Source organism: Mustela putorius, unplaced genomic scaffold (genome assembly GCF_011764305.1).
Source record: "Mustela putorius furo isolate JIRA1106 unplaced genomic scaffold, ASM1176430v1.1 tig00003898_pilon_pilon_pilon, whole genome shotgun sequence".
NCBI classification, from domain to species: domain Eukaryota; kingdom Metazoa; phylum Chordata; class Mammalia; order Carnivora; family Mustelidae; genus Mustela; species Mustela putorius.
In genome coordinates this window covers 10,524,952-10,545,738 of record NW_025422047.1, presented here as the reverse complement: position 1 = coordinate 10,545,738, position 20,787 = coordinate 10,524,952, and the positions used below count along the sequence as shown (strand labels likewise).

Genomic DNA, 20,787 nt, shown 5'->3' with positions numbered 1-20,787 from the left:
CCAGAAGGTCCAGCAGGGCTTTTTCAAACCCAGGAGACACACAGAGATTCTGACATGCTCCCCCCAGGGGGCATTCTCCTCACTGCCACATTGAGAGTCACAGCCCAGAGCCTCGTTGTCCCTTTTCAATATCTCCTTTAGTCCAATATGTGCTGTCCCTGAATTGCGGACACAGACAGAGAGGTACAGGAGTGATATATGAACTCAGGCCCAGGGAATGATCAGTGAGTAAGGGATAAAAGTTGGCTTCCACATCCTGCCAAAGCCTGTGGAAGGTAGGAGCAAAGAAGCACTCCCTCCTCCCTCCCTCCCCCTGCTTCCCTCTCTCCCACAGGGAGGTGTGGCATTCTTACCGTGGGAAGCAGAGTGAAGACCCGGAGATCTGGTAGACCCCCCATCTTAATTATTCACTCTACATGATGTCTTTTTCTTTCAGTTTTTCATAGCAAACACTGGGGCAGAGCAGGGTTGCTGCTGGTGGTGGTGGTGGTTGGTAGTGAGGAGTGGAGTTCTTAACAACTTTCAGATGAGATTACTCACCTTCCCATTGGTTTGGGGAGAGCAGTTCCTCCTGATGTGGTTAGATGGATGCTTTCGAATATTCTTAGGACAGTGCTTCTCAAACTTTAGATATTAAAGTCACCTGGGGATATTGTTAAAATGATTCAGTAAGTCCAGGATGGGCCTAATATTCTCCATTTCCAACAAGCTCCCAGATGATGCTGACCCCCCCTGATTTGTGGGCCACAATTTGAGTATCAGAGCCTTAGGAGAGAAGGTTTAATTGCTCCTGCATTTGTTAATTACTTGAATCAGTAGTCACCTGTTGGTACCTCTCCCCACCCCAGAAGTTAGATGATCAGTGGTCCTCTTTCTTTTGAGCATTTTCACGGGATCAAATGGGCACAGGGAGGGGGTTTGGGAGAAGGGGGTGGGATTATGGACATTGGGGAGGGTATGTGATTTGGTGAGTGCTGTGAAGTGTGTAAACCTGGTGATTCACAGACCTGTACCCCTAGGGGATAAAAATATATGTTTATAAAAGATAAAAAATTAAAAAAAAAAATGGGCACAGAATCCTCTGTATTATTGTTTAGCCTGAAAACAGAAGCAGTGGAAACCTCTAGTTGTCCAGGGGGGGCCCAACTTCTTTTTGGTTTAGACTGTTTGAGTTTAGGGGAATTTTATATTTCCATTACTCTCAGAGGGATTCTGTGGTTATCTATGGCTAACAGAATGCCACAAAACTTGGTTTAAAATGATAAGCATTTATTATCGCTCCATTTCTGTAGGTAAGGAATTCAGGAGAGGCGTAGCTGGGTGGCTCTGGCTCAGGGTCTTCCATGGGCTTGCAGTCATCTGAAGGTCTAACTGGAGGATTCACTTCTTTATGACCTAGTCTCAGATGTTAGACACTATTGCTTCTGTTTCATTCTGTTTGTTAGAAGCAAGTCACTAAGTCCAACCCACGTACAAAGGGAGAGAATTAAGTTCTACTTCCAGAAATGAGGAGTATCAGAGAATCTGTGGGCACATTTCTAAATCACCACAGATGCCCCAGGACAAGGCATCACTGTAGTAGGTGACACACTTAAGGGTTTAATACCCTTGGTGGTTGCTCTTCTCAGGACACCTGTAATGTTTTGACATCAGAGACCTACTCCTTGTAAAGACATTTTAAAATAGAGGCAACAATTCCATTCCACTGTGACAGGGTCCACCCAATTCCTTGTGGAACTTGGAAGAAGTTACAATGCAAGGAGGGCCATATAGCATAGTGACTAAGAGCCAACAAAAGGGAGTCTTAGAGTCCCGAACTCAAACCCTGGCTCTGCCACTTCCCAGTTGTGTGCAGTGAGAAAAATCACTTAACCCTCAGCGCCCTTATCTTAAAAGGGGGGGAATAATACAACAAACACTGTATGCTATACTGGAATTAAATATTTTAAGAATGGGGGGATGACAGTACCTTTTTCAAAGTCTTAGGTGAGAATGAGATGAGATAGTGCACGTAAAGTGCATAACCCCTGAACTGGCAGATCAGAAGTGCTCGATACGTATTGGCTACTATTAGCTGTTACTCTTGTTGTTCTGTTTCCATCTCAGGTGAGAGCTTTCTCTGTTGGAAGAAACCCTAGCCGCAAGTTTCTTTGCTTCCTTCACGGGTGCCCCTTTCTACACCTTATTTAGATTCTGAGAGGTCCGGTTGAGCTCTGCCAATAACTGAAGGGCACACACTTGGGCAGGGTGTCTTGGCAGGCTGAGGCGGAACTCCTCCTTGGACTGGTTCCTTCACCCGCAGTTCTGCTTCTTAGGAAGAAACATCAGCCGGAATCCACGAAAGAGAGAGGACCAGTTGGCCCCTCTCTGCTGACACAGGTTTCTTTTTTAGCACTGAAGGGGCCAGAGCTGGCTCCTTCCAAAACCCAGCACTGGGGTGGGGCACAGTGCTTTTGCCAGAAAGCACCAATTCTGTCTTGAGCTAGTGAAGGAAACCAACAGGTTGTTTTGAATTGAACCCCAAATCAGTTTGGGGCAAAGTACTTAAAAGTCTTCAGGAAAATGGAAAATACATTTGTTCTGTGGTACATTTTAAGTTTATTTTAATGTAGTAAAAAAGCGCCCTGATGAGAATTTTGATAGGCTCATATTCCATCCTTATGTCTTTAAAGCCATCAGAGAAATCCTTTCTAGTTCAGCCTCTCTTTTCTCTCTAGGTACTTAGTCTTCCTACAGATCAAAAGGGATCTCTACCATGGCCGCCTCCTCTGTAAAACATCAGACGCTGCCTTGTTAGCAGCTTACATCCTTCAAGGTAATGACTTTTGACAAGATGAATTTGCTTTTCATGCTAAGTACTGATTATTTGAGTTTCCACAGATGACTACTTCTTGGATATAAACAGTATCTAACCTGAAGCAGAGTGTGAGTGGGAGGGTTTTGCCTGGACTCCCTAGGTCCAGAAAGCTCCAACCACTCAACCCTATACTTGTGCCTCGGGTCTTTCTGCCAGCACCTTTGGACCACTGGGACTCTGTCTGGGGTTTCCTCCACCCTTGGTTGGTACAGTTACTGAGACTCTGGAGAGTCATCTGGATACATTTTTTCATAGCCTTTCATGCATATCTCGAAGGTATGAACTGTCTTGGAATACTGGTGTCCCTTTCGGAGATCTTTCCATTCAGAGTGGTCAAGTTGGAATGTTTACAAATAACAGACACATTTCCTAGCTTCCTAGTAAGGCAGAGTTGAATCTGTATCAGCTGATGCCAACTGGTGTTTTGTTTTGTTTTGTTCTGCAAAACAGCTGGAAATGTGTGCACACTTCATGTATGTGATGCCTTCTTCTTCTGAGAAGTGCAGGCTCTCCTAAGTGCCACTTCCAAGACTCCTCTTAGTCTTTAGGCCTGAAACGGTCACTAGATTGTTCGGGACCACAGCACTAAAAACAGTTTCTGTCAATGAATCTGAACCTTTAATTGGCAATCTGTGAATGCCAGGAAGCTGCTTTGCGAAGAGAACCTGAAAAATGCTTGCCAATAAGAAACTACAGCTCTTCTGTTAAGAGAACTATCATAGCTGCATTAAGAATGTAAAGGTCCACACATTATTGTAACTTTGACTTCTGAGACTCCTGTTTTTAAAAAGCACCTAAACAGCAAGTCTAGAAGGTCCCTGCCAACTCTAAGCTATCCAAAGAGGCCTCCTTCATTTTTAAAGAAGTTGGTCCTAAGTGAGATTTTAAACTCCAGTCTTTCCACCGGATTTACCCTAACGACCACATTGAATTTTTCCTTTTTTTTTTTTCCCTTTGAAAAAACAGTTGATGTGTAATATTGATGTTTTCCACTTGGAGCTTTCTAAATAAAATCATAAATGACTCCGTGGTCCAAGGTCACTCTGAACTATAGGCCCAGGCAAGCTTTTAGTCTCTTGCTGAATGATAGAAATTCCCCAGTGATTTGGAAGGCACAATGAGTAGATTTGTGCACAAGTACAATATTCAGCTGTGAGAGGAGGGCACATTTTCCTCTTAATATTTACTCCTCACTTGACGTATCTCATGGGCCCTGGTTGTGGTTCTCACTAAGAGCAAAAATAACCACAAAGCAGCTGGCACTTTTTACCATACTTTCTCCTAACATAGGCATGATGTTCCCTGTGGAGCACGTCCTGTGCAAGGGGTGGGTTCTGACTGGCTTTGTAGGGAGCAGCACCAGGGGCCTAGCACCCTCCCCTCCGCAGAGCTCATGGATCTGAGATCCCAGCAGCTTTAGGGATGAACTCTATCTTTCTAAATGGGTGGAGAAAGCCCTGCCCCTTGCAGAAAACTAGGAAACCTGGTGCTCCAGAACTCAATGGCCAGTTTGAACCAGTCTTTCCACTCTGAGGTTCTCTCCAAGGGGCCTGACACTGGTCAGCTCTGAAAGAATATTTACTCAAATGTATTCACTTGATTAGATTCGATTTCAACTGAGAGTTGAGTTCTGAGTTTGGGTCATGTCTCGTTGAGCAGTCTGTCCCTGCTAAAATCCTCAAAACTGATGCTTAGACTTCAAATCCGGCTCAGGCCCCTGGCTATCTTCCTAATCAAGCTGTTTCCCGTGCTGCTGCAAAGAGCAATGATCCCAGGCCCTTTTCTCCAGGCTGAATGGATACGGACCATGATCCAGCCTTCTGTTCTTTTATTGGGGTATTTACTTGTGGTGACCACAGAACACAGGCTTGGCTCTAGTGTCTCTAGCTTAGGCTTGACAGCAACCCCCAGTCCACACCTGGGCAAACAAAGGCAGGCCTGCCTCTGAGGGGCCTGCCCTCTCCTCTGTCTGCCCCACTTCTTTGCTCAAGACCCATTGTTCCTTAGAAATTTGGTGTGTGCTTTGCCTTTTGCTCTGTGTGTTAATTTCTCGTTGTTTACCAGTGATGATTTTTTACCTATCTCCACAACTGTTTTTACTCTGCTTTACTTTTGCTAGCGGAGATTGGGGATTATGACCCAGGGAAACACCCTGAAGGCTACAGCTCCAAGTTCCAGTTTTTCCCAAAACATTCAGAGAAGCTGGAAAGGAAGATTGCCGAGATTCACAAGACAGAACTCAGGTACGTGATTCTTATTCAGGCTCAGGACACAGTGTCCTGACACAAAGACACAAAGCCTGGACACACAAATCCTGTGTTGCAACCTCCACTCCCACATACCCGGTCCTCCTGACTCTGGGATGTGTCGTTTTCAGTATTCCACTGACAGCACGAGCCCACGCCCTGTAGTGCAGGCTGAGGCTTGAGGGCAACACTGTCATTACAGTACAAGGAAAGCAGAGCAGGATTGGCCTCTGAAAGGGATCTGCTTCACTAAGATAAAAGGAGAGAGAGAGGGAAGAAGCATGGGCTAGGGAAAAGGAAAAGAAAAACACAGAAAACAGATGAGAGGAGGCATGTGAAAATGGGCAAGCCTCTACCTTCATTCTGTGGCAGCGTGACAGGTGGCTTCTGGGTCAGTGGATACTGTACAGGGCTGGCCTGGTTGTTGTATGCTGGGGGTACCGTGAGAGCATGCGGTTCAGGGGCTATGTCTTCAGTACTGCCTCACTCAACCCACAGCCCTACACAGAAGATTCTTAGTTTGCCCAGAATATGCCAAATTCCATTAAATAGTATTAATGTATTTCATCCATATATATAGGATTTTCTACAAAGATTGATTTAAAACACCACCACCACCACCACCACAATAAAGCCTGGGTGGCTCAGTAGGTAAAGTGTTCCACTCTTGATTTGAGCTCAGGTCATGACCTCAGGATCATGAGATCAAGCCCCATGTTGGGCTCCGCCTGCAGCAGGGAGTCTGCTTCTCTCCCTCTCCCCTTCTACCCCTCCCCCTCACACGTGCACTCTCTCTAAAATAAATAAATCTTTAAAAAAATAAAAACTATTAAAAATTTTTTTAAACATTTTATTTATTTGACAGAGAGAGAGAGAGTGTGCACAACAGGGGGAATGATAGGCAGTGGGAGAGGGAGAAACAGGCTCCCCACTGAGCAAGGAGCCCGATGTGGGATTTGATCCCAGGACCCCAGGATCATAACCTGAGCCAAAAGCAGTTACCCAACCAACTGAGCCACCCAAGGTGCCCTCATTTTTTTTTTTTTTTAAACCAATATTGTGTAAGCACTTTGTGTGGTATGCTGGAGCACATATACTCCAAACTGATAAACTATGGAGAAAAAGGCTATATACAATGCACTGCTGTAAAATAAAACATGCCATCATATTAGTATGTTACAATTTTTAAAAATTTTATTGAATGTTTGCTTAACCACCTTCCTGGGGCAGGTTAATTCCGAAGGGCGGGGGGAGATATTTTTAATGTTAATATTAAGCTTCCACTTAATATTGCATTGGCTCCTACTCTCCCAGGAGAATGGAGACACCTTTCAGAGGTGGAATCCTAGCGACTCCTCATACCTGTCCCAGGGCTGGTGTGGCCTTTCTTGAGCAGGCTGGCTCCTCCCATCATTGTTAGGGAAATAGCGGCCCCTTGTGGTAAAGGTTGGAATACACATGGACCTTTCATGATTCATTCAAAGCAGAGATGAGGGGTGTGCTAGGACAGCCAGAAGCACTGACAGGAGGGTTTTTGATGTCAGAGCAATGGGTACAGTCATCCAGAAACATAGTAGGTGACAGGGGACCACCCAGGAAATTTTGGCCACTTTGAGGGCCCTGGAGGCTTGGGCCAACTCCTGGAATGAATGAAGCCCACAAGACCCCCCCTCCCCAGCTTCCAGAATGGGGATGAGGAAGCTCCCTGGAAGGGGCAGTGGTGCTCAGCTGCCTCTGGGGTCCAGAGCCCCTGCCACACAGATATTTCCCAAACACCTTCTTCATGCCACAGGTCTGCTGGTGTGGAAATCTGCAGTCAACATAATGCCTGCTAGTGCAGGTTGGCCTCATCTTCCTTATGTAAAAAGGTCTCTATTTCCTTCCTCCAGCTCTAACCTGAGTTTCTGGAGGGCCCAGACTGTGCACTTTATTTCTTGGTAGATTTTACAGCAAGCATAAATGTGCTGATTGATGTCTCTCCAAAGGGACACTAGCGGGAATCTGACCTGCTTCTGCCTGCTCTGCCTTGTCTTCCTACACTATCGTATGACTTGGGACAAAAAATGACCTTAGAAATCAGCAACTTTCAGTCCTGCCCACCAGCCATCAGAGTGGTTGACTTGACAAACCTGCCCTTCCTTGCAGTGAAACTGACCCAACGTCCATAGGAGTATGTCTGCTTCACAAGGGCTCTGGACCTTGATGGCACCAAGGGGACCCTGCCACTGGTTCTATGTCGGGCTCAGGAAAGCACCAGATTCCAGGCAGCTCTGAAGGGAATGATGCCAAAGGCCCTCTCCTCAGATGGCTTGGCACTAGGGCTGCTTTCTTCCTTTTCCTGATTGTTTCCTTTTCATAGTCATCACCCTGTAGACAAACAGAGCTACTGTGGCGTCTGGGGAGCTCAGCATTGTCTCCTGTCTCTTCACCCTCCATTCCCATGTTCCCTTTTGGTAAAGGAAAAGGGGTGGCAGCCACAGCAAGATATAGAGGCCCTTCCTATGTATTCCAGTCAAGATCAGATCATAGACAAGAAACCCATGGCCTGCAGCCAGCCTACAAGTGTGTTTTGTTTGTTCCCGTAGTACTTGAAATTGTGAAATAGCACATAAAAAACCAGTATCTCTGACTTCCCTTCTAAAAGCAGTGCTTTTAACCTCTAGTAGTGCTGGGCTTTGCATTCCCACAGGACTAGTCTTGGAGCTCAGGAGCAAATGCCCTCATTCAATGATGTAGCCCTCTCCAGTCTGCCATAGTCCCCACCACTCCCTCCTGTCTGCACTCGGCCCACGGCATTCATTATGTAGTCAGCCTCCATCTGAAGACATCTGAGTTTTTTTACGCTAGACAGGAGTCTTGGAAGTTGGTCCTGAACAGGGCAGGGAGCACCCTCTATGGAAAAACTGGAGTGTAAGACTTACCTTGAAATAAATAAATAAATATTTATTTACTTTTTAAAGAAAAAAAGCCTGAGTGAGCTCAGTAGGCAGGCACAGAGGCCAGGATTCTTTCAGGCAGACTCCTCGCTGAGCACAGAGCCCAACACAGGGCTTGATCTCACAAGTTCATGACCTGAGCTGAAATCAAGAGTCAGACACTTAACTGACTGAGCCAGTCCCTGAAAGCTTCTTCATGGGGAGTTTACCTCAGGGGAGTCTATGAGAACAAGAAACCCTGAAATCATCTCATTTTCTTTATTCCAGTGGTCAAACACCAGCAACATCAGAGCTGAACTTTTTAAGAAAAGCACAGACGTTGGAGACCTATGGAGTGGACCCTCACCCGTGTAAGGTAAGACCCCCATTGTCGGGAGACTGCACTGACCTTGCCATCTCCAAAGGGTGACAGGCAGGGAAGGAGCATGTGCCTACACCTTCCACCTTCAGGATGTGGTTAGCCGGCTCTTTCAGTGACAGAGGCCAGAGAAAAACCTTCTGGCTTCCACACTGCATAATTTTGTGGTGGCTCATCAACCTCAGAGGGTCCGAGGCCAAGTCAATCTAAATAACAAACCCAAAGCCGGGGACCCACTTTGGCAGCAGTAGGTAATTTCCTGGAAACTAAGCGAGGAATGGGGAAGGCCCCCCACAGGGAATGATCAGACACCGCCCGGGGACTGCCCACCCTTTCCTGACCTGTAATCTGTAATCTCGTTTCTTTCCAAAAGCGGGTTTTATTGACTGCCACAGCGTTAAGCCACTTCGAGGAACTGGAACTGCCCTGAGTCGCATTTAATTCCATTATGCACTGGGAAGGGTGAGATGGGGAACCAGCCCGGGAGGCTCTGCCCAGTGGAAACCTCTGTAATTGCTAGCGTGTGTCTGGCATTTTGGAGAAGAGCTCAAGCAGCCACAGTCACTGTGGACAGCAGTGGAGAGACATGGCTTCTTCCCCTCTCTCTGCGGCTGTATCCCTCCACTTCACCTCCACATCTCAGTTGCTTTCACACTCCTGGTCTCTGCCTCAGTTTCTCCAACTTTTGCCTATCTCTACTACTGGAAACCAGTACCTTCAGTAAAGCAGATTCTCAATCTGAACTGAGGGAGCCAGTATCATATGGGAACGAGAGGACACTGATCTTTTTTCTCCCTAATGAGGGGACACCATAAGTTTCCAACAAAAATTAAAAGAACATAATAGCGGGGCACCTCGGTGGCACAGTTAAGTGATCAACTCTTGATTTCGGCTCAGGTTGTGATCTCAGAGTCATGGGATTGAGCCCCATCTCAGGCTCCATGCTCAGCAAGGAGTCTGTTGAGGTTCTCTCCCTCTCTCTCTGCCCCCTCCTCAAATAAATAAGTAAATCTTAAAAAAAAAAAAAAAAAGAAAGAAAGAAAGAAAAGAAAAGAACAGTAGAAAACAAGGAACATGGTAATGTAGGGGTAGAGTTGCATTTCCCTTGGCTTCTTGGTGAGGTGATAGTTATTTGTTCTTGCATAGGATTTGATGCTGAAACTTCAAATATGAACTTTGAGAACATTCTGGCACTTAGCAACCCTGGTCACCTTTGCCATCCCACACAGTTCCCCTATCCACCAGCACAACCCACTGTCAGATAACCCTTGCGTTCTTGGGGGCCAGTGCTGTCAGAAAATATATTCATTCCTGTTAGTACCAAAAAATAAAAATAAAAAGTAAAATAAAATAAAACAAAACCAAAAACAAAAAACTGATGTATGGTTATTTACAAATGAACTAGCAAATGCCCTTGCATGACAGACAGATCCAACCATGAATTGCTCAGATACTATCTACAGGGAGACTGCGTAGGACTGAAGAGAGCTTCAGAGTCAGCTGGCCTATCTTCAGCTCTGATCTCCGGCTTTCTGAGGCCTTTGTAGGCCTGAGTCTTGCTTTCCTCATCTGTGTGAAAGTACACAGAAGGTATTCAGTGACTGTGCTCCACGAACTGCTGAGTCACTTCAGGACCTTAAAAGACACAGCTGTCTAGAGATAGCGATCTTCATCCTAAGGTGCCGGGTCACCTTCAAGCCAGATGGTGGACAGTGAACCTGAGCACAACTGAGTGGAGGTGGGTAAGGATTCTCCGCTGTTGCCTGTGTGGGTCTGGAAGCTACAGGGGCAGTCAGCCTGGTGTCTAGCCCAGATCCACATGAACCTGAGGCTGTAAGGCTCTTGGCCCAGACCCATCCTTGATGAGTTTGTCCATTATTGGACACAGGCTGAAGAGCTGCAGAAAGGAACCCCCTATTCATACCAGGCACTGTATGAGGCCCAGTACCTCATTTCATCAACTCCTAGAAGGAAGGAGAGAAGACAAATTTGTGGCATGCATTCTATGGCAGCAAGCCCACTGGAATCCTTCTCATTTAATCCTCATGCCAGCCCTGAGAGGTGGATTTTACTCTTCCAGTTTTATAGGTAGAAGATTAAAGCTCTGGGAGGCCACAGTTTACAACGCCCTGAGTAGTAGACCAAGAATTTGAACTCAAGCCACTTCCCACTGCTATGTATCTGTAGGGAACAGAATCCCTCAGGAGACTCCCTCTAGGGAGAAGGTGGGAGCGGTCATCTTACTGTTCTTCCAGTCCCTTGTTCCCAAGCCCTGTACTTCTTGCTCCCCCAGAGTCAGGGCTCTGCTGCAGACTCCACATATGGATCCTCAGCTCATCTCATTGGGCTCCAGATCGTGGTTTCCTCAGCCCTCCTGAGCAAGGACAGTTCAGGAGCATTTACTCTTGTCATTAAGTAGGGTTACTTTGGTGATATGCTCCCAAGCACTCGCCTTAATGGTGCTACAAGGAGAGCTGAAATAAGCTGGAGCACTCGGTGTAATAAATACCGATGATTTCTATTAACAGAGAGGCAATTACTGGGCCCGGGGAATCTGGGGCATGCAGCCCTAGGGAGGACAGAAGAAGAGAAATCGTTTTGATAATTAAATGAGAGTAGAACAACACTTCAGTGGAGCTCTGTTCTCCTGGACTGATTAAGAAGCTGCTGTTCTTCTTGTCCACACTGATGGTTTCTCTCTGCCCAGAGTGTCCTTGTCTGGCCCTGGGACGAGGAAGAGATCCTACCAGCTCTGGGTGGGACAGCCAGAGGGCTCCAGCAGCTGGCTGTGTTATAAGAACACCCAGGCTCTGAACTTGCACAAGCTCTCCTGAGCTCTTGGCATCACCCTTCAGCCCCCATCTCCAAAGACTACAGCTGCTGGAAGCGAACCACTGGCAGCCCAGTGCTGCATCTACTTCCCAACTCTGACACCTCTCCAACCTCAGGAGCTACCATCTTGTTCCTTCTAGGGGGCCCTGGGACTGGTTGTTGGTCCTGCATCTCCCGGAGGCCCAGACTGTGGCCTCTTGCCCTGCTGAGGTTGATGGAGTGGTCAGACCCATCACAGGTACCCATCCTGTACCCAGCCCTATGATGAGTCATGAAAGTGCCATTTATTGAGAGCTTGCACATGCCAGGCACTTACATATACTATCTCATTTAATCTTTAGAACACTGCCAAGAACATGTTCCTGTCCTTATTTTGAGATAAGAACACGGAGCCTGGGTGCACAGGTGGCTCAGGCGGTTAAGCGTCTGCCTTTGAATCAGGTCATGATCCCAGGTTTCTTCACCAGCTTAGCAAGGAGTCTGCTTCTCCCTCTACCTACTCCCCTGCTTGTGATCTCTCTCTCAAGCTCTCTCTCAAATAAGTAAAATCTAAAAAACACTAAGCCTCTGAGGGACCAACTAACATGTCCAGAGTTACTGATAAGGAACTCAAACCCAGTCTTGCCTGGGTCTCAATGCTGTACGTTTTCAGTTACCATTTCTAGTCTTTCTTCTGGGGAGATGGCATTTATTTAGGAACAAAGGATGACTCACTATGAATTCTGATAGAGAGAACTGATAGCACCACTGAAATCATCAGAAAAATTTAATGTAAGTTCACTAAGTGGCTTTATGTCTGTTCTATACAGGAGAAAACTGATTTCAGAAGATCTAGGTTAGATCTTCTGAATTGTCATTCAGAGGAATTGTCATTCCTCTGAACTTTCATAATCAGCCACCTATGCTCCTTTCTAAATAAACCCCCTTCCCCATCTTGACAAGTTGCCCCTGACCTCAGAGAAACATAATCAGCAATTAAAAAAAAAGAAGGATCAGTGATGACTCGCCCTCATCCCCAGGCAGGCCGCTCCAGGCTGCACTGTGGGGAGGGTGGTAGGTTTACTGCTGAGATGAAGAACTTGACTAAAGCCACTTAGATGGTAAGTATGTGCCAAAATTTCAATTTCTGATCTTTAATGGGGTGACGCCAAGGCTCTTACAGGGTTGCCTCCTAACTTCCACTCTACTTTCTTGTGACCATATTTAAGTATATTGAAACTGGGTGATTTTCATGATTGACTTAATCTAAAAGTTCCTAGCGATGAGCTTTCAGGGATGGGCATAAACATGTGGAAGAGCATGTGTAATCTTCCCTAAGGTCTTTTTTTTTTTTTTTTTAAGATTTATTTATTTATTTTAGATAGGGAGAGAGAGCATGCATGTGAGCAGAGGGAGGGCCAGAGGCGGAGGGAGAGAGAATCCCAAGCAGACTCCCCACCGGGCACTAGGCCTGGAACAGGGCCCAATCTCTATGACCCTGAGGTCATGACCTAAGCTGAAATCAAGAGTCGGATGCTTAACCAACTGAGCTGCCCAAGCACCCCTTCCCTAAGGTTTTTGAAAACAGAGGTTTCATTCACCCATACCGAATCAGTTGAAGTCGTGCTCCAGAGAGGGGAGTGGTTATCTTAAAAGAATACCCGGGTTCTGACTCTGGCATACCCAGGATGTCCTCTGGGGTGGAAGCAGACAGAGTACTTCACTGTATCCAGAGGTAGAACCTGTGGGGACTGGGCAATGATGGCCAGATGTCCGTGCTTTTCAGAACCAGTCAGTACGGTGATTTCCAAAAATCTTTTTCTGGGCAGAGTGGTCATCTTAAGGTGGACCTTTGATGATGTCAAACTGACGCAGTCGAGTTTGATGGTGGTTTCCACATGAACATATGAAGTACTCTGTGCAAATCCAGCCCCCATCCAAGGAAAACCACGACTGGCAATAAATCATTTAGGCCATCACCCTAAAATCACATAGAAGTAGTATTTCTTTAAGTATATCTTATGGTCCTCATTTGACAATGAAGAAACTGAGGTTCAGAGAAGTTAAGTCACAGAGCAAATAAGAAGCGGGGTTACCATCCTAAACCAAAAATGAGTTCTTTCCACAAGGATGAAGAATTGAAAACAGATCTTGTACCTCACAACTATAGAAGTGAACTAAATATTTTAGACCATTATCTGATGTGAGAGTGGGGTTAGTAATATATGCTGTGTGGCCCCTAAGACTTGAGTTTTTATTCCACCTCTCAGATCCATTAATGCTCAGTCTTGTGGGTACTGATCTCATCAGGATAGGAAGGGGATGGAAAGGAAAGACCACCTTTGGCTTAATAGAATGGAAGATCTGAGGAACAGGTTACTACTTTCTGTATCACTTCTCTCCTCATCCTCATTTCTTTCTCTTTTTGTCATATAACTTGTCCTTTTGCACACAAATCCCAAGGGCAGGCTCACATGTTAGATGGAAGAAACCAGGAAGGTTCTGGAGAAGGTGTCAGCATGGCTGCCTGTTAGGTTTTGTGCTGGTGCTGATGTGAGGCTTCTCACTATCATTACAAGTCCTGCTCCTCACGTGCAAGAGACAAGGGGCAAACATTCCAGCTGCCCTTGCCCCTGTGGACTCCCAGGTGCCTGGCTTTGCAGGCGCCTTCATCCACAACTGTTGCATTGGAAACAGTTTGGAGAAAGTATCTCTTTGTGTGACAGACTGGACTGGGATTGCTCAAGGTGCTACTATTACTTACTTGAATGATGTGGTATCTAATTGGGGTTTATTCCCAGTTTGCGTCCTGTTCCAAATCAGCCAGTCTAGTCTGGTCCAGAGAGGCTGTTCCCCCTTAACTCCAACACCTGCCTTCACCCAGAGGCCAGCCCTGAGGTGTCTGGACAGTGCAGATGACAGTGCCGACAGATAGCCCAGTCAGTGCTGCCCAGCTTGTGGGAGGACCTGCTCTTCTCTGTGCTGTGGCCAGAGGCACCTGTCACTGGAACGACTCTCACAGACCTCTGTCACAGCCTCTGTCTCCTTCCCCTTTTGCCCACTTCACTTTGAGCCCAAATCCCCTTTCTCCATGGGACCCTAACAATGACTGACTTCTCCCTTTCTACCCCAACTTCCTATCCCTCATTTCCTAACTAGCAATATTTAAATCTGTCAACATCAGGAAAAACAGTAAACACTACAGTTTTTATTTTATTTTAGATTTTATTTATTTGACAGAGACACAGCGAGAGAAGGAACACAAGCAGAGGGAGTGGGGGAGGGAGAAGCAGGGAACCCCATGTGGGGCTCAATCCCAGGACCCTGGGATCATGACCTAAGCCGAAGGCAGACGCTTAACAACTGAGCCACCCAGGTGCCCCAAACACCAGCTTTTTTTTAAAAAAAAAAAGTATTTGGTATTAAGCTCAATAGACTCATATTAACACAACCACTAGCATGTCCCAGGAGTCTGCTAAGCACAACCTGAGAGGTACATAGTATCATCAACCCTAATTTTGCAACAAGGAGTCTGAAACACAGAGAAAGCATGGGACCTAGCTGAGGTCACACGGACAGTGAGTGGTAGAGTCAGAACGTGGGCCTGAGTGGTCCACATGGGGCCCATGACACTGTGGTCACAGTGCAGGCACTCTTTTGTCCTGCTGTTCCCCATAGAGGTCAGTGGTGCAAGGAGCAGACAGAAGGCCTTCCCTGCCTCCCTGCCCACGCCACTGCTCCCCTTCCCTACTCTTTACCCATAAGTTCTAGCCACCCACAGTCTTCCGCTGACTGACCCTTCCTTTCCATCCCTCTACCTATTCTTTCTAGGCCTTCCTCTCAGAACACTGTAAGATGCCTTCCCCTCTTGTTTTTGTTCATTCCTACTCCCCCTGTCTCCTCTGGACCACCTCATTGTCTTACACATTCATCAGATAAACATTTCCTGCAGGCCTGTTCTGTGAGTACAGGTAAGGTAAAGTTTCCACCCTCAAGTCACTTTCTGAACGTGCAGTTTCTGGACTTCCTTGGGTCCTGCCTGCACTGTGAGCAGAGGGCCTCCCAGTGCCCACCCTCCATCCAAAGCAGGCTGCCCTCCCTCACCCACGTCTGCCAGGCATTCTCCCCACTCCCAGAGGCCAGGCTGCTAGGTTAGCACTGATGCCACTGCCAGGGACCATGCCTTTGGGCAGCGCTGGCACTCAGGTATTAATAACCATCACTAAGCACTGATGACAGGCAGGAGGACAATCAGCCCCATGGCTTCACAGTATCTCCATTTAGGTTATTTTTAAACAGCTTTTTGCTACTGCCCCTGGGTTGAAGGACACAATGCTTGTGGCCAAGTGTGAATTCTTCAGAATCACGAAAGACCCTAAGGAAAGGACAATAAAAGCAACAGATTCATTGGAATTGTTTGCAAAACATATAGTTCATTCACTAGGCCCAGAGGCTCACACCTGTAACCCTGACTCTAAGAGATAGTTTTAAGACAAAACTGCATATTTTCCTTGAGGCAAGGCTCACAAGGCCCAGCAGTGGCCCCACTGTTCTTATTCTTAGACCTAATCAGGCTGAAGATGTGTGCCAGGGAGGCAAACCCTGCAAGTGGAAGAGACTAGAAGAGCCTGACAGCCAGAGCCCCCACTTGAATGCCTCACACCAGATGCCTGACTCTGACCCCACAGCACCATGTAAGCTACGGCTCAGACAATGGGCTACATGTACATTTGACCAGCATCCTGGGATAATTTTCTGGCCACTTGCACACACACCCTAAGAGAACAGTCTTTCATCTGAGGCCCCTGTGAGAGCACAATCGGTCAACCTACTTTCTGTGCCCTACCCCAGCCTGGCTCTCAGGGAGGTCATTTTCCCACGTGAGGGAGCCATGACCTACAGCTTCAGCTGTACCCCCTCCTGGGTTTTCTCAGAACCTCAAGGCTGGTATTGACAAATGAATAGTGACCAGTGGCCAGCAAGCCTCTTTGATGGTTCAGGCACAGTAAGACTGACGGTGGCTATTCCACTTAGCTGGTTGCTTCTTACATTTCCCGCAGCTACGGTGTGTAGGGCCATCATATTAATAACTGTCATTCATTCTCTTTCTCTCTGCTAATAGCTTTTTTGAGGTATAATTCACATATCATAAAATTCATCCTTTTAAAGTGTGAAATTCAGTAGTCTTAGTAACAGAGTTCTGCATCTATTAGCTGTCACTCCCCATCTCCCCTTTCCCACAGCCCTGACAACCAGTAATCTTTGGTCTCTATGGATTTACCTATTCTGGACATTTCATATACATGGAATCGTATAACATGTGATCTTCTGTAACTGGCTTCTTTCACTTAGCATAATGGTTTTGAGGTTCATCCATGTGATAGCATGTGTCACTGCTCATGCCTTTTTACTGCTGAGTAACAGCCCACTGTACGGATGTACCGCACTGTATTTATTTGTCAGCTGATGCACATTTGGATTATTCCCACTTTTTGGCTGTTACAAATAATCCTGCTATGAACATTCATGTACAAATTTCTATATGAACATGTGTTTTCCATTTTCTTGGGTACCTAGAAATGCAATGCTGGGTCATGTAATAACTATATTTAACAACTTGAAGAACTTCCAAACTGCTTCCTGAAGTGACCCACCAGCAATGTGGGAGGGTGTGCCATTTTCTCTGGATGTTCTCAATAGCCTTCTAAGATTGGTTACAACTTATAGCTAAGGGCCCTGGGGCTTGGGGAAGGTAAATAGCTTGCCTGTTACCTCCAAATGCTCTTCGCCCTGTGACCTACTGCCACATATTAACCCTGTGTCACCAATGTACAGCTGCATTTCTCACCCTTTCACCTCTATGCCTGCATCACCCTGATGAGAGATCCTTCTGTGTTGCAGGATGTGTCAGGAAATGCTGCATTTCTGGCCTTCACTCCTTTTGGGTTTGTTGTTCTGCAAGGAAACAAGAGGGTCCACTTCATTAAATGGTGAGTGTCTTCATTTCCAAAACAGGCTTTTTATACATCACCAGCTGGGGAGGGCTATGGTTCCTATGTCCTTTGTCTGTGACTGGGCAGTTATGGTTCTGAGCGCCCTCAAAGCCTTGCATCCATAATGATAACTAATCAAGGCAGTGGTCTCTAACTAGGAATACTGTTCTTCCAAAGGGGTGTTCCTGAGAGCCAACAGCTTCTCCAGAGAGAGAAAGAATGTAGAGAGTTGATTTCTGGGCAAGGTGAGAGACCCGGGGCTGGAGCCAATGTTAAAGAAGCAGGGATCCTATGAGAACTGTTGTCCTTGGGACTATACCTCACTGAGGACTACAGCATGAACACAACTGCTTATTCCCTTACCCACTGACCTAAGGAAAGAGGGGCTCACCCTTGGGGCAGATAGAAGTTATGCTGCAGCTTTGGCAAAACCCCCTCCTCAGGTTGACCCCCACTGTGGGCACTGTCTGCACACACACAGATGCTGTTCAGTCTCTCTCCTATCCTTTCTTAGGGCTCAGGTGTCTTCAGGCCCCAGGAGTCACATCCCCTATTTCCCCCCCTCCTCCCACTCCCATTTCTAGCACGTAAGAGCCATTCCCTCAGCTGAAGCTAATCTGAACTGCTTCGTCTCTACCATGTCAGTTTGGGGTCTGTTCTAGATGGTTCTGGGAGCTGATGCAGCACAGACTGCCTTACTGGTGGACTTTCGGCTCTCCTGGAGCTCCTTTTTCTGGCCTGCAAACATCTTTCAGCCTCATCAGAACACTGTATATTCTACTAAAGGCCCTGTGATTTCTGTACCTTTTTGGCCTTAGAATGCCAAGTCTAAGCTGGTCTACTCCTCCCCTGGGCTTGGACAAATGGCTTACCTTTCCCATCAGAGCTCAGCTGGGAAAGCTTGCTCCTGTCTTGGTTCCTTTGCCTTCTCCAGAAGAGCTGATGGGGAATCTGAGGACAAAGCTGTTTCCTGGCGAGCTTTCTGCCAGGGGTGCTGCAGGGCATCTCTCTTCTTGTGTCTTCAGTTCCCTGACTGAGCTTGTGGATAAACACCGCCTTCCCAATGCTGCTGCTCTTGTGCAGACTGGCAATAGGAGCATCAACCAGGGTGCTAATGAGACTGCCCCTCCTGCCCCCGCCGACACGACCAGCCAGGACCCGTCCCACAGGAAAACGGCCACTTCACAAGGCAGATTGCCACACTGAGTAACCAGGGCATGCCCCAAAACAGCACTTTGCTAGGCCTTCTGAAGTTGGCCCACTCACTGTGCTCTCTGAATGATAATGGTGAGGGTTTGGGGTCTCTTTTCCAACAAAATACTTTTCAGAAAAAGATAATGAGTAGGGTCAGGCCACTGCTCTTCCAGTGAGGAGGACTGGCTTCCTGGATATAACTGGATGGTCTGCTACTGCTTAGAGGACCCAGATCCTGTCCTATACTCCAACCAGGGTAGCTGTGACGTCCCTGGTAGAAGCATGTGTAGCTAGAAAAAAGTAGAACACACCTGTTACAGGGCCCTGCGTACAAAGTATTCTTCCCCATCCAGAAATCCTGATGCTCACCTGATGGTCCCCAACACTTTTCATTCTCTGTCTTCTCTCACATTCCACTTCTTCAGTAAGTCTCTTTTTCACTGTCTCAACTTTAAAAAAAAATAGATGTAAACCTAACCTCACTTCCAAAAGAATGCTCCTTACTTTCCTTCCTATCTTGCTTGTTGAAGCCTGGAAGATCGGCGTATTTGTTTACATATTAACTAATATTTACTGTATTCTGAATGTGTATGAGAGAGACTGACTGACTGGGAGGGACTCAAATAAGGAATACAGCATCCTTGGATTAGCTCAGAACTGGAAGTCAGAAATTATGAGCTCTCATCCTGACCCAGCCATGATTTCTAGGAAACAAGGGTCTTTCCTCTGTCTCCTGAATTTTGGCCAGTAGTAAATTAGGTACATGGTTCTCACTACCTTTCTGCTACTTCCTAGGATATTGAGAAAATATCCCTAGAGATTATCAAGAGGAAGAAAGTCAAGTAGAGGCAGATAGGCATGGTCTGACCTCCTTGGGGACCCCAGCTGGGTACCAAAATAAGGGCTCCACCCCTGGTGAGATGGAAGGGCCTTCAGGATCCAAAGGGCAGCTGTGTCAGGCAAATGGAAGAGAAGTAAGGAGTGGTCGACCGATGCTGAGGCCTAGTTCTCTGGCTCTCAGGGACATCCATCTAAGACCCTGGTCATTTTTCCATTTTGTAAATGTAACCAAGGCTGAGAGCAGTATGTGAAGGTGAGGTCTATGCTGTGCCATGTACAGTAACCATGTCACTTCTTCTGATTTGTGTCTGTCCCGCGGGTGACGTACCCCAGTATCCTGTTTGCCTCTTTTACTGCAGCCATTCACTGGGCTGGTGGCTTCAAGGATTTTTCTACAAAAACCCCTAAGCCCCTTTCCTGGTCAGTACGCTGCATGACTGTTCATGTAATCTGTTCTCTCTCTTTGGTATGTTGCCCCGCCCCCTCCCTGAGATCGTTTGACATTTGTTTGCATTAAAGTGCATTTTCCATCCAGTGGCACAGTCACCTGAAAGACTCAACTCCCTCAGAACCTGGTTGCATTGTTTTTCATTATTCGCTGTATCTTGAACTTTGGCCTCATCAGCTACCTGTGGCATCTTACATTTGACAGTCCCATCCAGATAATGCACCTGTTTTTATGAACCAAATCCTGAAATGGCCCAGGACCACTCAAGCTAGACTCACTTCCCATGCAAACGTTTCCCTTTTACAGCCACTGTTGATGAGCCCGAAATCCTCCTATCACCCTATTATTATAATGTGATTGACCAGAAAACTGTGGATTGAACTGTTTCAGCAACTGTTCTCTAAGGCCCCTGCGCTGCTGTCTTGTTTCAGTTCTAATTTTGGCTAAAACTGTGTCTGTGCCTGGAGCCCCTTCCAGTCAGGGTGGGCTGTGCATCTACAAGACTTAGCTGTGAACAAGCAGCCACAACAACGTGACAGGTGCTCTCTTTGTGCTTGTAGGAATGAGGTGACCAAGCTGAAATTTGAAGGAAAGACTTTCTATCTATACGTAAGTCAGAAAGAGGTGAGTGCTGGCTTCTTTCTCTTAAGGGAGGGCTGGGGCATTGAATGGTTTGTGAAAGCCAGGACTGAACCAAAATGGTGTATCTAAGCCACCCAAATGGTAGGCCAAGACCTGATGGTAAGGGATGAAGAAATGGCTAGGCCCTGGAGCCCAGGGCATTCCTCAGGGATGCTGGTGATGCCCAGAGGTTCCATACCTCCAGGAAATGCAGACAATGCAAGATTCTTTTGCTTTTCTGTGAAAATTCCAAGAAGATAATAAACTTTCAAAAAGAAGTAGAAAAACTCCAGATGAAAGTAGCACTTTCCCTGGGGAGAGCTGTCTTGCTTCAGTTTGTGCCAGCTGATGCTTACTGTACTGGACCTGCCAGGGGTGCACTTACTCACTGAACTGAGCTCTGCCCCACTGGGTCCTGAAGGCCTTCTCTTCCAACCTGCCAGCTGCCAGGCAGCCCCTTCCCAATCTGAAATCTCTTCCTGC

At 46.8% G+C, this 20,787-nt stretch overlaps 1 protein-coding gene across 4 annotated transcripts in view; it reads left to right on the top strand.

Annotated features, from left to right (window-relative positions):
* The window catches only part of FRMD5 (FERM domain containing 5), a 312,608-nt gene that overhangs the window by 277,070 nt on the left and 14,751 nt on the right, over positions 1–20,787 (top strand). For all 4 annotated transcript variants that reach the window (XM_013055502.2, XM_045067947.1, XM_045067946.1 and 1 more), the window contains exons 5-9: positions 2,718–2,815; positions 4,977–5,100; positions 8,307–8,394; positions 17,110–17,198; positions 20,244–20,307. In XM_013055502.2, the coding sequence (XP_012910956.1) occupies positions 2,718–2,815; positions 4,977–5,100; positions 8,307–8,394; positions 17,110–17,198; positions 20,244–20,307 (463 nt within the window). The remainder of the gene's footprint in view (positions 1–2,717; positions 2,816–4,976; positions 5,101–8,306; positions 8,395–17,109; positions 17,199–20,243; positions 20,308–20,787) is intronic.